General features: G+C 44.6%; 1 protein-coding gene across 1 annotated transcript; it reads left to right on the forward strand.

The window, feature by feature from the left end:
• Window positions 1-404: 404 nt before the first annotated feature.
• On the forward strand, window positions 405-24291 carry LOC306714162 (SLIT-ROBO Rho GTPase-activating protein 1-like; the record flags this gene model as incomplete). The annotated part of the gene is made up of 23 exons (XM_079184117.1): window positions 405-471; window positions 8283-8478; window positions 8561-8615; window positions 8724-8831; window positions 11186-11248; window positions 11335-11532; window positions 11667-11795; window positions 12068-12289; window positions 12802-12903; window positions 14506-14703; window positions 14833-14917; window positions 16286-16313; window positions 16411-16444; window positions 17202-17262; window positions 17618-17695; window positions 17775-17909; window positions 19146-19251; window positions 20473-20697; window positions 21674-21753; window positions 22119-22299; window positions 23125-23265; window positions 23365-23779; window positions 23869-24291. The coding sequence occupies 23 exons, from the start codon at window positions 405-407 to the stop codon at window positions 24289-24291; spliced, it is 3330 nt and encodes a 1109-aa protein (XP_079040243.1).
• Between the last annotated feature and the right edge of the window lie 316 nt (window positions 24292-24607).

Below are 24607 nucleotides of genomic sequence, written 5' to 3' on the forward strand. Positions count from 1 at the left end.
GCGCGCGGGTGTGATTGCATGTTTGCACGAGCTTCACGGAAAGAAACCGCAAATTATTTTGCAGCATTTTATTTGATTCTTCATTTTTTTATGGTTTCTGCGGGTCCTCGCGACAGTGGCGGCTGCGGTCACGTGTGGGTAATTTCTCACTGAGTGTGCGTGATTTTTCACGCGCGTGCCCCCCTCCTCTTCCTCCTCCTCCTCCTCCTCTTGCTCCTCAGCGTGGAGGTGCGGGGCCACTACTGGCTGTGTTGTTGCGGCACTGGATGGATCTAACTAGCGTGTTTGCGGGTGAAGCCTCGGGTGGTGCACGCGGAGGGAAATAAACAGGGATTTTTTCTTCTTCTAATTCTTCTTCTTCTTCTTCTTCTCACCTGCCGGTCGGTCACCTTTACAGTGACGACATGTCAAACTCAAACAAAACCAAGAAGGACAAAGAAATCCTCGCAGAATACGAGAGCCAAGTGAAAGGTGAGATTATTTAGAAACATTTTGTAACATTTATACCTTTTTTTTTGCACGGCATCCGCGCGGTCACACCCACCTTTTTCTCACCTATGCACGCTCACATAAACCAGCCAGCACGCGCGCACACACACACACCTGTCTGCCTGCATGCTCATGCGCTGATCATTCAGGGTGTGTATGGGAGCTGACACCTCACCGTGAGACGTCAGGATTTCTGGGTTCATCCTGAGTGCTGCATGGCGCCTGGGGGGGGGGGGGTATATATATATATATATGTATGTGTGTGTGTGTGTGTGTGTGAAGGGGGGGGGGGGTATTTATTCTGCAAAGCCTCTTGATCTTCGTCCATGTGTGCAGGTTTTTTTTGTGTCTCTTGACCGTCTGGGAGTCTTTCTATTGGTATTCCTCTGAGGCTGTGACTGCAGCAGTGTGTGTGTGTGTGTGTGTGTGTGTGGTCCCCATAGACTACCTGGGGGCATGATGCTAAACTGGGGACCTGTTTTAAAGGTGCTAACGATGACGAACTCAGTCCTGAAGTAGTGGTTGCCATCATGACCGTGGGACCCCCCCCCCCACCCCTCCCCTTCTCTCCTCTTCCTCCTCCCTCTGGCGCCATGGTTACCACCATCCCTGCTTCGGTAGGAGTGGCGACTGGCACGAGTCAAATGACCTTTTTAGCACAACTCGTAGCCGGCTGCCTGGTTCTTTGTGGTGAGAGCCGCCCGCTGTCTACCTGCTGCAGAGGGCTCGCTTCAAAATGTCCGGACGCCCGCAGATCTCAGATTCATCCCTTCTTCAGTCTGTCATTCCTGTGCAGGCGCTCGCTCTTCCCTCTCCACATGGCTCCTCACACCTCCATATTCACTTGTCACCTCCGCCCACACATCACCACCACCATCACCACCATCACCACCATCACCATCACCACCACCACCATCACCATCACCATCACCACCATCACCATCACCACCATCATCTAAAACGCCTAAAATCCACTTCTGAGTGAGAGAGGCGTGTTCTTACGGCACTCTCCAGTTCAAATCGCCCAAAATTCGAGCTGCTCCATTCAGAAATAAAATCTCGCATTGCACAATTACTCTGCCTCCTCATCTCCTTTCCTTCCCTTCCTCATTCCTCTTCACCCCTGCTGTGCTTCTTCCTCGTCAGTGCAACACACACAATGAAATCGACAGTTTGAGTGATTACATTTAAAGGAGAGCGTTACAGCTCCCATGTGTGCGTCTTGTTTACACACTCATACCTGTGTGTGTGTGTGTGTGTGTGTGTGTGTGTGTGTGTGTGTGTGTGTGTGTGTGTGTGTGTGTGTGTGTGTGTGTGTGTGTGTGTGTGTGTGTGTGTGTGTGTGTGGCCCTTGCTCTGGCGCTCTGCCCACACACACACACATGGAGGTGACCGCTCACATGGAGCCCTAACGGGGCCCTTCTCCGCCGGGAGCCCAGCGTATAGATCCTTGCGTTGTAACTATGTGCTTTCCAAGTCTGCCTCTCTGCTCTGGCTCCTGATTGGTCCGTGCAGGAGGTGGTGTGTAATGTATACACAGGAGGAGGAGGAGGAGGAAGAAGAGGAGGAGGAGGATGAGGAGGTGGGGTCCGCTCGCTGAGGTGAGGTGAGCCTCGCTGAAAAAAAAAAGAAAAAGGTAGCATCATGCAGAACGCTGACGATACATATTTGTGTGCTCCTGATATTTTGGAGCGTCACCTCGCCGGTGTGTGTGTGTGTGTGTGTGCGTGTGTGTGTGACTCCTCCTCCTCTGTCTGAAGGAGACGAGGAGCGCCTTAATGAGAAAATGCAAATAGAAAGAAAAGAGGAAAGAACAGAGCTCTGCAGGAGAGAGAGAGCGAGGAAGAGGAAGAGATGAAGAACAGCTTCCTGCTGCATGCGGCGGCTGCTGCTCTGGTTTTTTTGCCTGCGTGTGCATGCAGGTGTTTAGTGACCTCACATCTGCACACCTGCAGGACAAACTGAGGGATGGAAAGACGATGAAGTGACTCTTCATCGTGTGAAATGTTTCTGAAGGGCCAAGTTAAAAAAAGGCCCCCCAAACAGTGTGTGTGTGTGTGTGTTTCTTGATGATCCAGCGGTACTCTAACCCCCCCCCCCCCCCCCGTGTCCTTGGACCTGGTCGGCATGGTAACGGTCACCTGGGGATGAGGTTGCGGAGCTTCCTGTTCCTGTGATGTCACACACACACACACACAGTGAACGCTTTCTCTCGTTAGTCGAGGGTTTTGATGGTTCGTTGCCATAATGATGAACGAGTTAACGACAGTTGATGAAGGAGTCACCAGCTGGAAGTGATACTGAGAACGTTATTTCTCCACAGACGTGGACGTAGTCATCACAACGTCATTTATTAGTTTGTGGAGGTTTTGAAGCCTCGAGTTCGACGATTTCGCCGTCGCCATCTTGTTTTTTTTGCAACCAGTGAACAGGAAGTGACCATTTCTGGACTGAGGAGGAGTGACGTAGAGACATGTTTACTGAGGTAATAAATCAAGAGAGAAGTAGAGTCATTTTCTCATAGACTTCTATACAACCAGAGGAGTCGCCCCCTGGTGGACACTAGAGAGAATGCAGCTTTAAGACGAATTGCAGCATCATGTTTTGTCCTTGAATTCAAATTAGTTTAACGCTCTGATTCACTCCTGTTTTCTGCTAAAACTGATAATTAAACTGGACTTAATCCAGCAGACTTAGTTTTTATTTCATTGTCATATCTCTCAGCCCAGACAAGTTAAATGTGGATTAATGGTCCATTTCTGGGAGTCTTTCTAGACGTATAATGAGCACACAGTTGAAATCGTTTCATTGCTGGAGCTCAGACTCTTTGAAGAGGAAGGTCTAGACGCCGGTAGTCTCCAGGTGCTGATCACTGTTCGGTTCTTGGCATTGAATTCATTTTTCCTGCTTTAAATGGTTTGTTGTCTTTATCTTTACAACGCGGAGCCTTTTTTGGGATCCGTCCCAGAGCTGCACATAATCTCACTAATGTGAAGCTACAGAGGCGATTGAAATAAATCTCATTCGACTTTGTCACACCAGTGAAGACGTAACGGATCCAGATTTAATCCGTTGATGGAGCTGCAAATATCAAAAGATTTCATGTGTTCAAAAAGCAGCAAAAATGTGCTTTTATTTGTATGAAAATGTTGCAAAAATGTCTCTTTGCTCACCAAAAAATCACCTTGAAATTGATGATTGTGCATCTTCCTCCTCCTCCGGCTTCACGGTCCAACCTTTGCGGTGGTCCAGCTAAAGCAACAAGTGGAGCTTTGTAGAGCTCTCAGATCCAATCAGCCCGGAGATTTCACCAGACAAATTCCTTCTGCTGGCTTTTATTGTCTGCGTACTTTTCCCACCGTGCTACATTGTGCCGAAGCCGACTGGAGCTGCTCTGATCAAAGGGTTTGAGTCTCTTGTCTTGAGAGGATGTTACGAGGACACACAAGGAGGTTTCTAAGAAGCAGCGTTTCAGACATCAAAAAGTTTAAGTGCGGCGGATGTCCTCCTTTCACTTTCAATCGCTTGTGATCCAAGAAGAGGAGCTCCGCTGATAGAATCTCTCCTCCGCGGTGGGTTTGCTTCAATAAACCTCCTTTTTCTGCAAACGGCAAACCTTTGTTTCACGCGCTGCTCTGCTGCAGCCGGCCATTGTGTTCACTATCAGTCAATCAGACAGTCAATCTGATTATTTTCTTCATTAGTTGAGGGATTGTTTGATTTATGAATGGTGAAATAATATAAATCATGGTGTCCTAACACCCAAGGTGACGTTGGTATGGTTTTAGCTTGAAGTCAATCACCGCAAGTGATTTTATGAGATTTTCTTACCTTTCTGTACACGGCTTTCAACATGGAGATGGTTGAGCTGGTGTTTAGCAGCTAACAGCGCTAACAAAGGCAACAGTGCCGGCAGAGCTAGAAGTGTAAACCTTGGGGGGGGGGTCGGAGGACGCCGTTATTGGCCGTATGAGCGACTTCGCCATCGCCATCTTTGATTACAGGAAGTGACCATATCTGGACTGAGGAGTGTCAATCACTGTGTAGCCCCGCCCTAAAGCATCCCCTGCTTTATGGTCTGTTTGACTCTAAATGGACCATCATTTACTAAATGAACATCATGCTGTATTGAAGAAGACTTGAAACTAGAGATTGAGACCATAAACTCATGTTTACAATGTTTACTGAGGTAATAAATCAAGAGAGAAGTAGAGTCATTTTCTCATAGACTTCTATACAACCAGAGGAGTCGCCCCCTGGTGGACACTAGAGAGAATGCCGCTTTAACACATGAAGCATCGGCAGAACCGGCCACAAGCTCCGTAGCTAACGAGTGAACAATCCTGCACATGTAGCGATCGGTTAGCGAGCGACATGTTGTTGATGTTGTGTAGCGTAAACGAGCTACAGGCTGAACGTAATTGAATAGTTGTCCTGCTGGTAGCGCTCGAGGAACAGTTACTATAACTCATCACGAGGGCGACATGAATGTGTGTACAAGATTTCTTGGCAATCCTTTTGATGGTTACTAAAATATATATGTTTCAGTCTGTGCCTCTGGAGCAGCTCTTGCCTCTGGTGGTGGGTGTTCCTCTAAAGAGGAAGTCTCACATCATTTTGTCGACAGTGAAGTTAACGTCTCTTTGATGTTGTGTCTGCAATCCCCCACGGAGATCATGAGTGGGACTTTTTGCGAGAAAGGCAAGAAAAAGACTCTAGTTTGTTTTAGTCCACCAGATTAAATACAGAACAAATACATCACCGTAGAGAATAGATGCTCTTTAGTTACTTTATATTGGCTGATGCAAGTAAAATGATACACTGTTATTAGCACATATAAATATGTTAAATATGCTGCAGTGGAATATTAAGAAAACCTCGTCAAACAGCGAGTTGTACCAATAAATATGTGCATATAAAGAGGAGCATGTAAGTAAAACATTAAACTTCTCTAATAAAGAGACAAATGTTCCAGAAACCGGACATTTAAAAGAGCCAATGACCTTGTTAAGAACCACAATGTACAAGTTAAAGTACTATCTAAGGTACTAGTACTAGAGCAGTGATTGAGAGTGAGCAGACTACGTTAGCACATCGTAGTGTTAGCGCCTCTATGCTACGCTATGCTAACCCATGCTACTTCTATCTTTATCTTTTTAAACTGTTTTTTACTGCTGAATCACTTTGACACCCTGATAATCCTTCAAACGGATAAATATTGTTTATTGATCTTTTTGCCCCTTTTTGTTGCTGCCAGGCTAGCTGTCCCCCCCTGTTTCCAGTCTTTATGCTAAGCTAAGCTAACGCCGTAGCAGCAGACATTGGAGAGTCAATCCGAGGTTACTTGCAGCCCAACGCTGAAAGGCTCGACACCAATTTTACAGAAATGATTAAACCTCTGACCGCTGGGACGCCACAGACCATATGTGGGATGTCCCGTGTGGTCCCGACAGCCAATCAGAAACGAGTATTTCTTTTTTTTTTGTATGTGTTTCGGAGGAAGCAGAGCAGTCGTTCATTTAATATGAAAGTGTTGCACATTCACACTGTGTGTGTGTGTGTGTGTGTGTGTGTGTGTGTGTGTGTGTGAGCGACATGAAACGAGCAGCCATTTTAAATTAGAATCAATAAACACACACACACACACACACACGTACAGTAGTAGAAGAGAGAGAGTTTCATAGACTTGTGGGGACCAAAGGCTGTGACATTTGTTCCATAGAGATCTATGAAGCATATCCTGTGTGTGCGTATGCTTGTGTGTGTGTGTGCGTGTGTGTGCGTGCGTGTGTGTGTGTGTGTGTGTGTGTGTCGATGCGGCAGATCCGAGATCGTCTTCACCTTCCTCATCACATGCTTCGCACGCAGTGTGTGGTTGCCTAGACAACAGGTAGTGGAGTGGATAGGGTCCCCTCAGGGATTGGTGTGTGTGTGTCTGTGTGTGTGTGTGTGTGTGTGTGTGTGTGTGTGTTATCATTGTGTATTCTGTACCCGCTCTCTCTCCCTGCTGCTGCAGATAGATCCAGCTCTGAAACAGCACAACCAGCGAAGCGTGCAGCCAGGCATTACCGTGTGTGTGTGTGTGTGTGTGTGTGTGTGTGTGTGTGTGTGTGTGTGTGTGTGTGTGTGTGTGTGTGTGTGTGTGTGTGTGTGTGTGTGTGTGTGTGTGTGTGTGTGTGTGTGTGTGTGTTGTAATGCGGTCAGAGGATGTCTTCCAAGGTGACTCCTCGGAGAGAAAAAGACGGGCCGTCTTCATCAGTAATTATAAAGGATTAAAAATAGAGCGAGGACGTGCGGCGCTGAACAGCTGATTTAATGGATTCGTCCACTGACAGAAAATGAAACATTGATTTAAAATAATTTATATTTGAAACACGTTAAACATTCGTTCTGTTTCCAGTTCCTCACACAAGAGAAGAATCTCTGTTTTATGTGTGAACTGAATGTCTTTGGGTTTTGGACAAAACGAGCTCTGAGAGGTCGTGATGAACATTGTTCACTATTGTTAGTCACTCGCACATCGATAACTGTTTAAATCGCAAAGATATCCTGCAGTTTGTATGTATATATGAACTCATTAACTGGATCTATATTGATTGATCAAGTCTGTCTGTTTCACTAAAGACAGATTCGAGGAAATAAAACCAACCAATCAATAGAAGCACTGTTTATTTGTTCTCATGGAGCTGACTTTGTGGTTCAGTAAATGTCTGCCGTCAGTCATCCTCCTGGTGGAGGTTAGAGAGCCGCTGTCACTCAGCAGACACGACTAATAAAGATTCACCGATTCAACTTCTTCACTCCCGATCCGGAGAGCCGATCAGATACCAGCGTTTAATCAATACACTGTGTGGAACAGACCTGTCTACAGTGTCTGTAGACTTTCCTGGTTGTAGGACTCAGTTCCTGGCTGTAGGACTCATTGTCTGGTTGTAGGACTCATTTCCTGGCTGTAGGACTCATTTCCTGGTTGTAGGACTCATTTCCTGGTTGTAGGACTCAATGTCTGGTTGTAGGACTCATTGTCTGGTTGAAGGACTCATTGTCTGGTTGTAGGACTCAATGTCTGGTTGTAGGACTCATTTTCTAGCTGTAGGACTCAATGTCTGGTTGTAGGACTTATTGTCTGGTTGAAGGACTCAGTTCCTGGTTGTAGGACTCATTGTCTGGTTGTATGACTCATTGTCTGGTTGTAGGACTCAGTTCTTGGCTGTAGGACTCATTTTCTGGTTGTAGGACTCAATGTCTGGTTGTAGGACTCATTTCCTGGCTGTAGGACTCATTGTCTGGTTGTAGGACTCATTTCCTGGCTGTAGGACTCATTGTCTGGTTGTAGGACTCATTTCCTGGCTGTATGACTCATTGTCTGGTTGTAGGACTCATTTCCTGGCTGTAGGACTCATTTCCTGGCTGTAGGACTCATTTCCTGGCTGTAGGACTCATTGTCTGGTTGTAGGACTCATTTCCTGGTTGTAGGACTCATTTCCTGGCTGTAGGACTCATTGTCTGGTTGTAGGACTCATTTCCTGGCTGTAGGACTCATTTCCTGGTTGTAGGACTCATTTCCTGGTTGTAGGACTCATTGTCTGGTTGTAGGACTCATTTCCTGGTTGTAGGACTCATTGTCTGGTTGTAGGACTCATTTCCTGGTTGTAGGACTCATTCCTCTCTTTGTGGCGGTACAATTAAACATAAATATTGCAGCTATTTTGCTGCCATGGATAACCAAACTGTCCAAAGTGTGTTAGTGCACAATGACCTCCATGTATTTGTGTGTTTGTGTGTTTGTGTAGATGTTCGGGCCCAGCTGGTGGAGCAGCAGCGATGTCTGGAGCAGCAGACGGAGATGCGGGTCCAGCTGCTTCAGGACCTGCAGGACTTCTTCAGGAAGAAGTCCGAGATCGAGACCGAATATTCCCGAAACCTGGAGAAGCTGGCGGAGAGGTTCATGGCCAAAACACGCAGCACGAAAGACCATCAGCAATACAAGTAGGACCGAGAAACCAAAGCGGAACACGTTCGATGTTTAAAACAACAGAAGTAATTCAAAGTGTATTTTTCTCTCCTCCAGAAAAGACCAGAACCTGCTCTCTCCTGTAAACTGCTGGTACCTGCTGTTAAACCAGGTGGGTTCCTTTAAGACCCTGTTATCATAATACATATGTGAAACATGTACATCCCTCCATCACTCTCCCTCTCTCTCTCTCTCCCCCCCTCTCTCTCTCTCTCTCCAGGTGAGGAGGGAGAGTAAGGACCACGCCACCCTCAGTGATCTCTACCTGAACAACGTCATCTCTCGCCTCACTCACATCAGCGAGGACTCCGCCCGACTTCTGAAGAGGGTGAGACCCGTCACTCACTGGACCAGTTCATCCACTTAAAGCAGCGCTCTATTTCCTCCTGTTTCATTATCTCCGAGCACTTAAAACCTACTTCAGGAGACAACATGATGACATCAGCATCGTTTTTAAATTGAAACTATTAATTTTTTTACGTGTTTTTTAAAGATTCGGGTCTTTGAGCTCCGAGTCGTAAACAGAGATCGATGCTTTTTTGACCGTTTGGATGGTTTTCAGGCTCCGATCGAGTGTCTTTCTGTCGGTTCAATGTGTAAACTCTGTCGTCTTGTTCTCAGGAGGGAGGAGCTTCTGACACATCGTGGCGCCTCCAACAACCCGTAATTAAGAGGATGTTTTACTGCCAATAAAACCCAAACGTGTTCCTGTAAATCTCTGTAAGCGTTCCAGCAGCAGAGCTCAGTAATGGGCCGTGAGGCCGAGCGCTGATAAACGAGAGAGAACGTGATCGATCCTGGAGTCGCTCTTCGCTTGTTAACCTCACGTAGAAGAAAACGAGTCTTCGTTCATTAACGTGCGGTCGAGAAGCAGAATCTGAAAGTACTGAAGTATTTAGTATACTTTCTTAAAATCTTACATTACAGATTGAAGATATTTTTGTTAGTTTTGAATCAATGTATTAAAAACTTTCCCTCATAATCTACTCAACAAAACACAAAAAGATATTTAAAAAAATCACATTTCTGTATTTAATTTGTCCTAAAAACGTAGTTTTTCCTGCAGTTGGAAACTGTTCAACTGATTCTTTATTTTAAATTAATTTGTAGAATTATGATGAATTCAAACAACGTGAAACAAGCTTTTTACATTATATTATATATATTTTATAATATACAGAAATGGTACATTTAGTCCTTTTTTTTAAATAAAATAAGACTTTAAGGACTGTAATCTGTAACACTGGATCATGAAAACTAAAGCTCTTAAATACTGTATGAAGTGGAAATACTACTTTAAGTACCTTGAATATGTAGTAAAATGGAAGTACTACTTAGTACCTTGAATGTACTTCTCTTCCTCTCTTGTTATTTATTTCGTCCTCCGGCTTCTTTAAGTACCAGAGTTGATTCTAATGAAAAGTAAAGTCAGTTTCCCCCCCGAGGTTCGTCATGCTTCCTCCCAGTTTAACTAATCACACACACACACACACACACACACACACACACACACACACACACACACACACACACACACACACACACACACACACACAGGAAAGCGCCTCTAACTTTAGCTCAGCTTGTTCATTATTAATCTCTCGTCTTTTATTCATACTGACTAAAGTGCAGCGGCTGCCAGCAGCTATAAACAGTCAAACTCTTAAAGGAGCCTTAATATTATAATATAATGTTAATGTGCCGCCACATAACTCCCCAAAAGTGGCGGAGAGATGTTAAATCTCCAGCGTGAGCGTAATACCACAGTAATACCACAGTAATACTACTGTAATACCACAGTAATACCACAGTAATACTACTGTAATACCACAGTAATACCACAGTAATACCACAGTAATACTACAGTAATACTACAGTAATACTACAGTAATACCACAGTAATACTACTGTAATACTACAGTAATACCACTGTAATACCACAGTAATAATACTGTAATACTACAGTAATACCATAGTAATACTACTGTAATACTACAGTAATACCACTGTAATACCACAGTAATAATACTGTAATACTACAGTAATACTACAGTAATACTACTGTAATACTACAGTAATACTACAGTAATACTACAGTAATGCTAGAGCGACACGCAGGTTCGCTTCCAGCCGGGGACGTTTGTCACAACATCCGTCTCTGTCCAATAAAAGGCGAAATATCCAAAATGTAACGTACTTAAAGTACTCGTTGAGACTGTATGTAACAAGTGGACGCCGTCACCGTGACGTCACACGTTGGTTTGTTTTTGCCCGTCGCCATCTTGTTTTTTCTTTGTAACCAAACGTGACATTAGAGGGCGGAGCTAAGTACAACCGAACGCACGTTAAGACATTTTAGGCGACCGAAATGAACTTTTAATGCTCTGAAAACACGCTCGTCGCCGTTTGATTCCACCTCTTTCAGCCTCAAACAGTTCAGAGTGGAACTGAAACGTGACGAGAGATGAAAAACACTTTGTTTAATCTTCAACTATTTGTAAACTTGATTTTAAAATAATATCGTGATCTGAAAATTAACTAAAGCTTTCAGATAAATACATCTTTTCCCCTTGAAATGTGCTTTAAGAGGCTTTAAAACAGAAACACTCCAGTACAAGTACCTCAGCGTGTGTGAATGCATGTAGTAAAGATGTCCGTCCTGTGCTTCGACTCCTCTGTTAGAGTAAAGAGATCATCTTCCAGCTTCAGGAAGACCTCATGAAGCTTCTGAACGAGCTTTACACCGTAAGTGGACGTCAGCAGGTCTTTGAAAAGTGTTTTACACTCAAGACAAAAGCATCGAATAGAAGGTGGACGTGTCTGTTCCCTAGGTGATGAAGACGTACCACATGTACCACGTGGAGACGATCAGCGCGGAGACCAAGCTGCGGGACGCGGAGCGCCAGGAGGGCCGCGTGAAGGGCCTGACGGGGTCGGGCGGAGGCGTGGAGCCGGTGTTCGGCCTGCGGATAGAAGAGCGCCACCAGAGACGCAACGCCGCCCGCAAGATGGAGAAGATGAGGGAGAAGGTACGTCTCCATGTCGAGGGTCGTGTGTCCTTCTAGTTAAGGAACCAAGGAGACAGCTTAATAGCTTCCTCGTGTAAATCTCTCTGAGGAATGATGAGTTGTGAGGATCTTAACGTTGTTTCTTTCTTCATCAGAGGAAGGCGAAGTACTCCGAGAACAAGCTGAAGACTCTCAAAGCCAGGAACGAGTACCTGCTGACGCTGGAGGCCACCAACGCCTCCGTGTTCAAATACTACATCCACGACCTGCCCGACATCATCGACGTGAGTGTTCCTGTTCAGCAGCTTTAACCTCATTGGATGAGGAGGAGTCACCTGTTGATTATGATGAAGATACATACACATTACTCTACTATAACTCATTTGAATAGTTACTTAAAGTTGTTTCTTTTTATTTAAACATCGTCCTGTTTTTCTGTGTGAAGCAGCTTTAACGGTGTTGTATTATTATTTAAGGTGCATAATGATTGTGTGATGCCTTCTATCGTTTCCTCCGTCCTCGTGTCCTCGTGTCCTCGTGTCCTCGGGGGTCTCAGTGCTGTGACCTAGGGTACCACTCCAGTCTGAGCCGGGCTCTGAGGACCTACCTGTCGGCCGAACTGAGCCTCGAGGCCTCCAGGAGGGCCGGTCTGGAGGTGCTGGAGGGGGCCGTGGAGGGCCTGGACCCGGCCCGGGACCGGCAGCGTCTGCTGGGCCTCTACCCCACCGCCTTCTGCCCCCCCCTCCGCTTCAGCTTCCAGGCTCACATGGGCGACGCAGTCAGTACCCCGCACCGACCACACGGTTCTGGATTCTTTCTTTAGACTGATGCTAATGAATTAGTATTACTACATACATTTCTTAAATATTTATTAGTATTTTAACTCTGTTTTTTATGTTTTTTATGAAACTTTTTTTCAGCCAGAATATCAATATTTTTGTGACACACGCTGACTTCCTTTTTTCAAAATAAAAGCTTTTAGCAAAACAGTCCAAAAATTCTGATGTGGACAAAAGTTCAGCTGAAAAACGCTGAATTTGATATTCGTCTTTCCTTTAAGATCTACATCAACGAGTCGGTTACCAGAGACAGAAATGACTCGACATGTTCTGTGATCTAGAGCTCCTCACGAATTATTCATATAAATGTATTTTTGGGTCACAGAACAGTGGTGGAACACACGACACACACACACACACACACGCGTGTCACTGGAATTACATTGCACAACCTCTTCTTCTCCGTCCTGTCCGATTTCATCCTGTCGTTGTTGTCCTCACTTCCTGTCAGGTGACCCAGATTGCCTCCCAGCCTCAGCTCCAGGCGGAGCTCACCCTCCGCCTCACGCAGCTGCAGACGCGCCTGGCGTCCCTGAAGATCGAGAACGAAGAGGTTGGGACACGCAAACGCACTCAGGACGAACGCACTCAGGACAAACGCACTCAGGACAAACACACTCAGGACAAACACACTCAGGACAATGCTCAGAATGTCCGTCCCTCTCCGTCCCCTCAGAGACCTTTAACGTCTGCACCGATCGCTGGAAACGACTCAAAACGTTCGTCTGACGGCGAGACTCGTGATGAACAAAGTTGCGTTAATTTACGACGTTTTTATGGAGCAGATGTAGCCTCTAAAAATAAAGCCGCGACTCGCTGCTGTTAACGCGCCCTGAAGGGCATAAAATATGCTGAAGGAGTCCAGATTAATGAGCTGCGTCTGCACGTCTCAGCAGCTCACACACACACACACACACACACACACACACCCTGGTATCAGCAACACATAACACTGTAAGTACAAACACACTTTGCATATGTAGAATGCTTAAACAGCAAGTTGTGCTTCAACACACACACATACCTAAACACACACACACACACACACACACGTTGTAGAAGAGGAAACAATCTGTAACTCGTGATCCATGAAGCTGTGAAGATATAAATGTGAACAGGGAAACATGTTTAACTCGTACATATCACCAGGAGACGTCAGCAGTTCATCACTCACACTAAGATGATTCTTTTTTGAACAAGTTTTCTGAATTGTGTTTAAATATGCAAATGAGGCATTATCTAATGGTGACTTCTGGTGAATTTAGCAGAACTCTACAAACACAAACAGACAAAGTAGTAAAATAAACACGTATATGTGTGTATTGTGGATGTTTTCTTTCCACTAGACGTGTTCTAGAAGCAGAACATCTCATCTGAACGTTGTGACCTTGAGCTCCACGGCTCTGAGTCTCAGCAGGAGAGCCGGCGGCTGATCGAGCGTCTCTCTGCAGAAAGCAAACGTCCGCCGTGCTCTGCAGCAGCAGATCTGATACGTTCAGCTTTGATCCCTGATCATGTGTTTCATTACCGCTCATATGTTTAACATCATCTATGGTTCAGTGGAGGAGATCCTCTGAATGTTCTGATTCATGAGCTAAAGACGAAGAAAAGAAAAAAGGTTTTTAACTAAAATAATAAATATATTCTTAATAAAGTGATTCATTGGATTAAATACATTCTCCATTTATCTCGTCACTGCTGCCTCAAACACCAACAAATACGGATTAAAGCAGAATATTTCTGTAGATTTGAACACGTTGTAACTGATGAATCTCTGTTAACACACTGGAATGATCCGACATGTTTGGATCACGTTAGAATAGAAGTCTACAAACAGGTTAATACTACTAATGTGAGCGTAGCCGAATATTTATCTGACAATGTAATCAAATATCAGCTTTAAATATAATGAACGGATATGAAACAAGAAGCTAAAACTATTTACTGCAGCCGTAAAACTCGGTTTTATGAAAATATGAGACATGAAAGAACAAAAAGATGAGAAAATAAAGATAATCCGGTAAAGATTTAGATCTTAAGACGACGTTATTAACACACGACTGTTGACATTCCTCTAGAAATCTGCAGGATCTTTGCATCTTGACTTGTCGGGTTTCCTTAAAGCGGTTCGGTTTTTGCCCCCCCCCCCCTGCAGGTGAAGAAGACCTGGGGAGCGACTCTGACGACCCTGCAGGACATGACGGTGCTGGAGGACTTCGACGTGTCCCAGAGCTTCACCCACAGCCCGTCCTCCGAGTCCGTGAAGTCCAGCGTGTCGGACGGATACTTGAACAAACCGAGTCTGGCCAAGAAGCGAGCCAACCAGCAGGAGACGGAGCTCTTCTACTTCACCGTGAGGACACTTTCATCCTGTCACACGCATGTTTGCAGCTAACTTCAGATTAAAGTGATCTGATTATTTGTTCGTTGTAAATATTGAATGATATTTTTATTTTGTGTGTTTTATTTTCTAAATCCTCAGAAGTTCCGCGAGTATCTGGAGGGAAGTAATCTCATTTCTAAGCTTCAGGCCAAACACGACATCCTGAAGAAAGCTTTAGCAGAAGGTGAGAGCAACAGGAGCGCTCATCAAGTTCATACCATTGATATCTACTCATTATTATCATTAATGATGTGTTATAATGTGTTCAGAGCTCGTGTTAGAAGGTAAACATCTCATAATTCATCTCTAATATCTGTTTTATATTCACGTGAAAACATCTCCTTCAAACTACTGGATTCATTCAAGTTTATCACCAAAACTACATTTTACAGACGACATGTGAACACATCATGATGACGTTATAATGTAGCTTCATCCAGTACTCATGTTCACTGAGCAGAGCCTGAAGGCATCATGATGTCACTGAAGTGAACCTCCGTTAGCGGTGCTGCTAACGTTACTAGCTCTCCTCCTGCTGGTCTAAACACTGATTGGTTGTTTATAATGAAACATGATCAGAGACTAGAAACACAGTGAAACTTTATTTACACTCTGATGATTAACGTTACACTTTATTTACACTCTGACGGTTAACGTTACACTTTATTTACACTCTGACGGTTAACGTTAAACTTTATTTACACTCTGATGGTTAACGTTAAACTTTATTTACACTCTGACGGTTAACGTTAAACTTTATTTACACTCTGACGGTTAACGTTAAACTTTATTTACACTCTGACGGTTAACGTTACACTTTATTTACACTCTGACGGTTAACGTTAAACTTTATTTACACTCTGACGGTTAACGTTAAACTTTATTTACACTCTGACGGTTAACGTTAAACTTTATTTACACTCTGACGGTTAACGTTAAACTTTATTTACACTCTGACGGTTAACGTTAAACTTTATTTACACTCTGATGGTTAACGTTAAACTTTATTTACACTCTGATGGTTAACATTAAACTTTATTTACACTCTGACGGTTAACGTTAAACTTTATTTACACTCTGACGGTTAACGTTACACTTTATTTACACTCTGACGGTTAACGTTAAACTTTATTTACACTCTGAAGGTTAACGTTAAACTTTATTTACACTCTGATGGTTAACATTAAACTTTATTTACACTCTGACGGTTAACGTTAAACTTTATTTACACTCTGACGGTTAACGTTACACTTTATTTACACTCTGACGGTTAACGTTAAACTTTATTTACACTCTGACGGTTAACGTTAAACTTTATTTACACTCTGACGGTTAACGTTGAACTTTATTTACACTCTGATGGTTAACGTTAAACTTTATTTACACTCTGACGGTTAACGTTAAACTTTATTTACACTCTGACGGTTAACGTTAAACTTTATTTACACTCTGACGGTTAACGTTAAACTTTATTTACACTCTGACGGTTAACGTTAAACTTTATTTACACTGTGATGGTTAACGTTGCTCCCTGTCTCTGTTTCTCTTACAGGATATAAAGCTGAACTCTTGACCACCAGGTATGATTTCATGTCTCAGTTCATATTCTATCTTCACGTTTTCACTTTTTATTCTTGTTTTTATGAAAACTTTGTTTTTCTTTCTGCTCATTTTCAGCCGTGGGCGGAAGAACTCCCACAGCAAACACCAGGTAGAGCTCCACTGCTGTCAGGTTGTTTCTGGGAACAGCTGACGTCATTTATTTACGCTTCTATAGTTCATTTAGAGCCGCACACTCCACACACATTAAAGGAAATCATTGATTCGATTTATTTGGTAAAAACTGCCGATATTCACAATCTAAACAGTTGATTTCTCGCCTAAAAAAATCTCAGAAGTGAATTTAGTGATGAAATGGCAAGAACTTGCCGTTGTGGGTCGCTGTTGTTGTGACCGCTGACCGTTCCAGCGCTTTGCATTGTGGGATACATCAGGCGAGGTAGACCGGTTCAATGTATGCTGGAGATTTTATCTCCAAATCAGTGCGACATCCACGTATGTTTGGCACAAATGGAAGTAAACTGCTTAATCTACAGATTATACACGTTTTTATTTTACATTTTTCTTAAACTTAAGTTTTTTTTTCTTAAGTATTAAATGTAATATGTTTGTTTAAAGTTAAATGTTTAACTGCTATCCTTTAACCCTTTAACTTGTACAGGGAAAGATAGAAAATGCCTTTTTTTTTTTTAGCTTAAGGCTTTTGTTTAAGTTAGTTTTTTTATTTTTAAGTTTAAGTTCTGTCCTTCAACTATCGTTATCGTCATTAATGACAAAATATTCTCTACTTCTGTGTGAACCTGCTGAGAACAACGAGGACGAGGAGACGATAAGAACTTAATAATCACAACGAATCAAATCTAAACAATAAGGATCCTTAATTGTGTCCTTGATGACTTTATTTATAGGATTCAACTAAAGCCATACCGCTGCTTGTGGAGAGCTGCATCCGCTACATCAACCTACACGGTGAGTTTAAATATATAAATAATATATTATGGATTTTAATTGCATTTGTTTTATGGTGTTAAATGTAACCTTGTCAACTCTGCAGACTCCCTGAAAACCTTTTGAGTATAAGAATGTAATGTATAGATTTACAACAACAACACAACAACACAACAAAGATCAGCAGCTCCTGTGATCTCGGGTAGAATCACTGATTTGTGAACGGAGTGTGGAGGTGAAGAGAGCGGAGATTAAACTGATATAGAACACTATATCAGTGATAGAACACTGCTTTGCTCTAAAGATTGCGTCTCTTTAGTCTGAGTTAAACTGACCGACGCTACAGACGCTAAAGACGACCGTCTGTTCCCAACAGGGCTTCAGCATCAAGGCATCTTCCGGGTGTCGGGATCTCAGGTGGAGGTCAACGACATCAAGAACTCCTTCGAGAGAGGTGAGAAGGTCACCGGCAGACCGACGGCTTCGGGTGGGTGAGGATGCGGTTTTGACTCGTTGTTGTTGTCGTCGTCCAGGTAACGACCCGCTGATTGACGAGGAGAGCAACCACGACATCAACTCGGTGGCCGGAGTGTTGAAGCTTTACTTCAGGGGTTTGGAGAACCCGCTGTTTCCCAAGGAGAGGTTTAATGACCTCATCTCCTGCGTCCGTGAGTCTGCAGCAGATCTGAACACACACACACACACACACACACACACACACACGATGCACATGTTTCTACACTCAGTATCTAAATCTGACTAAAAGCTTACTATTAATGCAGCCGACTGTTGTAGCTTATGTATGACATCATTCTTTAAAGGTTTAAGGGGCCTTTATCAAAAATCTGATGTTATGTCATTATACGCTACTGGAGTTTTTAAATTCTCTAATATAGAACGTACATTTACTCACGTGCTTACCCACTTACTTACTTGCTTGCTTGCATACTAATTTACTTGCTTGATTGCTTATTTACTCCCTTACTTACTTACCCACTTACTTACTTATTTACTCACTTGCTTGCTCCTTACTTCCTCACTTACTAACTTGCTAACTTACTCCCTTGCTTACTTGCTTACTTCCTCACTTACATACTTATTTACTCACTTGCTCACTTTCTTATTCACTCACTCACTCACTCACTTACACACTTACTTAGTTACTTGCTTCTTTTACAGAAGTACTTATTTACTCACTTACTTATTTGCTTACTTACTTGCTTACTTGTTTACTTGCTTGCTTACTTATTCCCTTGCTAACTTGGTTACTTACTCACTTGCTTGCTTACATACTTATTTACTCACTTGCTCATTTACTTATTCGCTCACTTACTTGCTTACTTGTTTACTTGCTAACTTGGTTACTTACTCACTTACTTGCTTACTTACTTATTTACTCCTTGATTTGCTGACTTGCTTTCTTATTCACTCACTCACTCACTCCCTCACTCACTTACTTACTTAGTTACTTGCTTCTTCTACAAACGTACTTATTTACTTCCTTACTTGCATACTTGTGTGTGTATAAAGCCCAGCAGTAGGAGATCCTTGGGCTGCTGAAGGATTACTAAACAATAGAGTCTGTAATGTAGAGCAGAGTCTGTAATGTAGAGCAGAGTCTGTAATGTAGAGCGCTCCCGAACCATTGAGAGCTCTAACATCTAAACGCTTCCATCGTCGTGTAGCTAAAGCAGCTCATGCAGCTAAGTCTCTTTTATGTGACCTTAAATATAAATGAGCGTTCCTCTGATGTGGAAAGACTCACTTTCCCTCTCAGCCTCTTTGTCTCAGCTTCTCTTAGTCTGTTGTTAAACTCGTCTCCTCAGCAGAGCGGTCGTTGTGTTTCACACGTCTCCGTCTCTGCACCGATTGATTCTGATGGTTCTGGTGATGTTTCCCTTCAGGGATCGAGAACATGTACGAGAGGGCGCAGTGCGTCCGGAAGATCCTGCTGGGCGTCCCGAGGGCGACGCTGGTGGTGATGCGTTACCTGTTCGCCTTCCTCAACCAGTGAGTATCCGCTTTAATAATACAAAATAAAAAAACGTTACGTTTATGATCATTTACTTCCATTTCACACAATTGTTCCCAAATGTCCCAAATACATGCTTATTTACTCCCTTACTTGCTTGCTTGCTTACTTACGCCCTTGCTAACTTGCTTACTTGTGTACTTAGAAACAAAACACCCGTTCCATTAATGATAATTTCCCTCCATTTCCCAGAATTGTTCCCACGCGGTGTTAAAGCTGAGGCTGGGTGGGAGAGGCTATAGAAGTGCACACTTGAAGCTCGTAGAGATGATAGAACTGGAGTGTGATGGACCCGTTTGAACGTATCGCTGCTCCCGTCAGCAGCCCCGTGAAGTGCTTTTAGCTTCAGTGTTATCAAACCGGCAGCTTCACTGTCGAGGAGACGGAAAACATTTCTCTTCAGCGTTTGACTTCCTGGTCCCCGAGAACGCCGGTGGCAACGACACAGGAAAACGAGGCTGAATGTGGAAATGTTCCGTGTATTTTAACATCAGCGCTACGAAGCAATAATTACATTTGTTAAATGCTAATGAATTGGCAGGAAGTCCGCTGACGTTGTTTTACAGCACAAGAGAGAAAGACTGAGTTGTTTTCAGAGTTCAGCTGTACGTCGTATATTTATTGTCGAGGATTTCTTTCCTGCGCCGTGAATACGATCTGTTCAACCTCAGCCGGAAGGCTGCGTGAGATAATAAACCATAATAGTTGATAAAAGTATTGAAATTGTGTCATAAATTGTGAAAAATACAAAAAATTTCAAATGTGTTTTAGTAAAATTTTAATAAATTAACACAAAACACATTTTTCTTAAACATGAACGAAATGTTTGTCAACACAACTAACATTATTAGAACTATGTGCATCTTATATTTTTGGACATTATGCTAATCTTTATATGTTGATTGTTTCTCCTCACGTACACTGTGACAGACAGGAGCTTCATCTTTCTGCTGCAAACACAATAAATGCTTTAAATATTCAGATTGTTTTTAAAACAGCATCACGCAAACTCTGTTCTTTAAGGATTAAATCCAGCACAGCGATGGCGGACTCCGCCACTTAACACTACTGTAGAGGGACCATTAAAGAATGGAAATACACCGATTGCTGGAAAAAATATCGATCATAAATAGGATCAAAAACAGGATTATAACTAATTATAATAATTGGAGCGTTCCCGCTCTGCCCCCCCCCCACAGCCTCTCCCAGTACAGCGATGAGAACATGATGGATGCTGGGAACCTGGCCATCGTGTTCGGCCCCACCCTGCTGCCCACGCCGGACACGCTGGACCAGGTGGCCTGTCAGGCGCACGTCAACGAGGTCGTCAAGACCGTCATCCTGAACCACGACAACATCTTCCCGGACACCAAGGAGCTGCCCGGCCCGGTTTATGAGAAGTGTATGACCGGAGACCAGTACTGGTGAGTCTCCATTGAGATGAACCTTCTGAACCGTTCGGTAGCTTCAAGTGAAGCCTCGTCAACATTACAGGAATGAACTATTTGCTGCTCGGTAATTACATGTTTTTACTAAAGGGTTATTACAGAATACACTCGTGGACGTTCAGCAGGACAGACAGAATGAGCCTCCACTAGGGGGCGCCAGAGAGTCCATTACATCCTGTTCTCTGCACAGCCACGGATTCACTGCAAACAAGAGCTGAAAATAGAGACTTCGTCGCACTTTTGATGGTGTTAATTAGCTAAAATGGTAAAAAAAATATAGGTTAAAAATACACTTATACACTTAACAAAGCCACTAAACACTACCAGCTCAGCTTCAAACAGCAGACTGACTCCGGTAGAGACCAGCTGGTGGACATAGAGGAGCATTTAGCAGCTACAGATTAGTGGTGGAGACCAAAAAAGGAGCTAAAAGAGAATATTGGACTTAATCTCAACACACAGACATGAAACACTCTTTGATATCACTCAGTGTGACTCACACTAACCGAGGATATCTTTATCTCTGATGTCCATCAAAGATAAACGTCCGAGAATCCGCTTTGAAATGGTAGAAAGAAAGACGCAGAACATGTTGAGAACGTTTTATAGTTTCTTCAGTTTTGGAGTAATGCAGTGACAGTCTGGAGGAGCTGCTAATAGCTAATTCTGCATATTTTAAAATTTTCAAATTTAGGCTGAAAACATTTCCTTCTTAGAATCCCCAAAACAAAGTGTCCCACGGTGTCACATTCACATTTGTTCCTGAGTTAATCTGTGCAGAACGCCCGACACTGTGAACACAGTGTGTGTGTGTGTGCCGTTCCCTCAGACTCTCGGTGAGCAGCCTCGTCTCCATCTGTGCGTCCTTCCCTTTTGTTCCCATGTTGAACGGACAGCGTGTCGATATGTGCTCATCTTCTTCCTCTTCCTCCTCCTCTTCCTCCTCCTGCAGCGAGAGTCCGTTCAGCGAGCCGGGGGCGCTGGAGGAGGCCGAGCCCGACGGCGGCACCGAGACCCAGACCAGCGACGAGGGTACGCGTGACCCCCTGACCCTCACGCACAGTTCGCCCACACACACACACACACACACACACACACACACACACACACACACACTCCCAATCCCTCTGTGTGTGTCCTGGTGGAGAGGGGTTGCTACGGCAACAGCAGCCATGGCGACGCCTCCCTCCCTCCCTCCTCCTCCCTCTCTCTCCGATTTATAGAAAAGACTTGTTTCCATGCTCTCCTCTGATTGGTGGATCTGTGGGAGGAACAAAGCCGCATGGAGACGGCTGATTGACAAGCTGAGGTTCACCTCTATTTCCCAATGTCTGGCTCTTATCTTCCTCCTCCTCCTCCCCCTCCTCCTCTCTCCCCCTTCTCTCTCTCTCTGGCAGAGGGCGAGGGCGTGGAGGCGGTGGCGAGGTTCGACTACGTGGGCCGGTCGGGCCGCGAGCTCTCCTTCAAGAAGGGAGCGTCGCTGCAGCTCTTCCAGCGGGCGTCACATGACTGGTGGGAGGGGCGGCTCAACGGCAACCGCGGCCTGGTGCCTCACCAGTACATCGTGCTGAAGGACAGGCGAGTGCCGGCTCCACCGCGCCGCCACATGCTGCTGTTTCTATATCGCGTACATTTTTATTTCACTTGAGTTGGTTTCTGTGCAGGTTTGGTGGATTAAAGTATGAGTTTTGTGGTATTTTACCTTTAAAGTATTAAGTATTTTATATATATATATATATATATATATATATATAATGAATCCTATACCCAAAGAGAAGAATAGATGCACTAACATTATTAGTTATTTTAGATTTAAAGTGTCAGTCGGTAAGATTTCCGTCCTGGTTGATTTTCAGAATTGTGTTGTTTGTGAAAATACAACAAAATGAAAACTGTTAAACAGAAAGTCGATCATTATTGTGTAATAACACATATTCTATAATGCAATAACATAAGATAGATATCTCTCTATATAGATAGATAGATAGATATATCTCAAAATGTATGTTGTTCCACCGAGTTTTTATCTGACCTTCAGTTTAATATTATAATATATATAATATAATATAATTAAAGCATTGCACAAACAGTACAAATAGTGTTTTTGAGGTTCTTAAACTTAATTTAGAATAATGCAATAATGCTAATAGATCCATACTGTTTTGAGTATACGTGTATTTAAAATGTAAAGATCAGTTTAATATTTATATACATTATAGTTGTATATATATACATGCTAGCTTTAAAAGGACCCTTTATTTCATTGTGATGTATTTGTATTATATTTATTGAACCGTACTGAAGCTCCTCGTTTCATTACCGGCCTCACCGGACCGAGGGAGTCACTAACCCTCCGCGGTATCGATCTCTTCATTGATTAATTGGTGTGTTTTGTGTCTTCAGGGCCGACGTGGTGTCGGAGACGCTCAGCCAGAAGGCCGACAGCGACGGAGGAAGCAGCAGCACCGACGACAAGCGGTCCAGGAGCGAGCTGAGCTCCCCGACCGACATCAGACCGCCAGAGACCTACAACAGGTCCGTCATGTAAGACAGAGCTCCATCATCACCGCAGAGAGCGCTGAGCTGTCCTCTCGCCTCTAGAAATACCTCGTGAACCTCATCACGCTGTCATCACTCCTTCAGTCACTCCTCACAAGTACCATTACTTCATATCAAAGAATCTACCGAGCAGCTGATTCTACTTCCTGTTCACAGTCACAGGAGGAAGCGGACCGACGGTTTGTTCCGCCGCCCCCTCGGCCGCTCCAACGACAGCCACTGCCACGGTAACGGGGGGGTGATGGAGCGCAGCTCGCCGCCGGTGACGGGTCACTTCAGCCCCCGGGAGCTGCTGCTGGGGCGGAGTCAGGGCATGACTCCGCCCCTCGACAGCCCCGAGCGCCGCCGCCGCTCCGCGGCCGCCGTGACCATGACGGTGAGCCGACACGATTCGCTGCGGAGGCCGGAGGACACGCCCATCCGCCGCTCGAGCAGCGGGCAGCACGGCTTCAGTGACTCCCATCGCTCCAGAGGCCTGGACCCAGACACACTGGCTCAGGTACACACACACACACACACACACAGAACACTTGTCATCATTCATCACTCAGGTACTCTGTACTCGACTGCTTTTGTCTCGTCCTGCAGGACATCGAGGAGACGGTGACGGTGGCTCTGGGGGAGTTGAGGCATGGCTGCCGGCCGGCCCCCGACGTGGTGCTGGACACTCTGGAGCAGGTGAAGAACGGCCCCACCACCAGCTGCTCCTCCGTCACCAGCTGCTCCTCCGAGTCCCCCAGCCCCCACAGCACCCCCAGCACCCCCGGGACCCCCGGGACCCCGAGCCCCCTCAGTCCTCTGAGCCCCATGAGCCCGCTCCCCGGACCTCCGCCGGGACCTCCCAGACCGGCAAACCCTTCCCCCGACTCCCTGGGCTCCTTTAAGCCGGTGGCGGGTGCCCGCATGGGGGCTCCGCTGCGGCCCCCCGCCCTTAAGCCCAAACCCACGGTCCCGCCCAAGAGCAGCACCCCGCCGCTGCCCCCGCCGCTGGACAAATCCTGCACCATGTGAGCCAAAATCAGGCCTACCCGGGCCCAAACTGGGCCAGAAGAGGAGATCAGGGTTTCTAATCAACATGAGGGTCGAAGAGTAGGACAGAGGACAAAGGGTTAAATGTAGTAATACACTATAATATATGACATGACCTATGATATGATATTCTACGTGTTGTCAGGTTGGTGTGTACTCTCTTGGTGTGTAGGAGTTTACTTTCTCCATGTGTTGAAGCATTTATCAGAGGTTTAGCTAAAAGAAGTGCAGATATGAAGAGACACAGGAGCGAGCTGGTGGGGGGGGGGGGGGGGGGAGTGTAGTTCAGCTCCAGTTA

This window comes from Pholis gunnellus (genome assembly GCF_910591455.1).
Source record: "Pholis gunnellus genome assembly, chromosome: 22".
In the NCBI taxonomy this organism is placed as follows: Eukaryota; Metazoa; Chordata; class Actinopteri; order Perciformes; family Pholidae; genus Pholis; species Pholis gunnellus.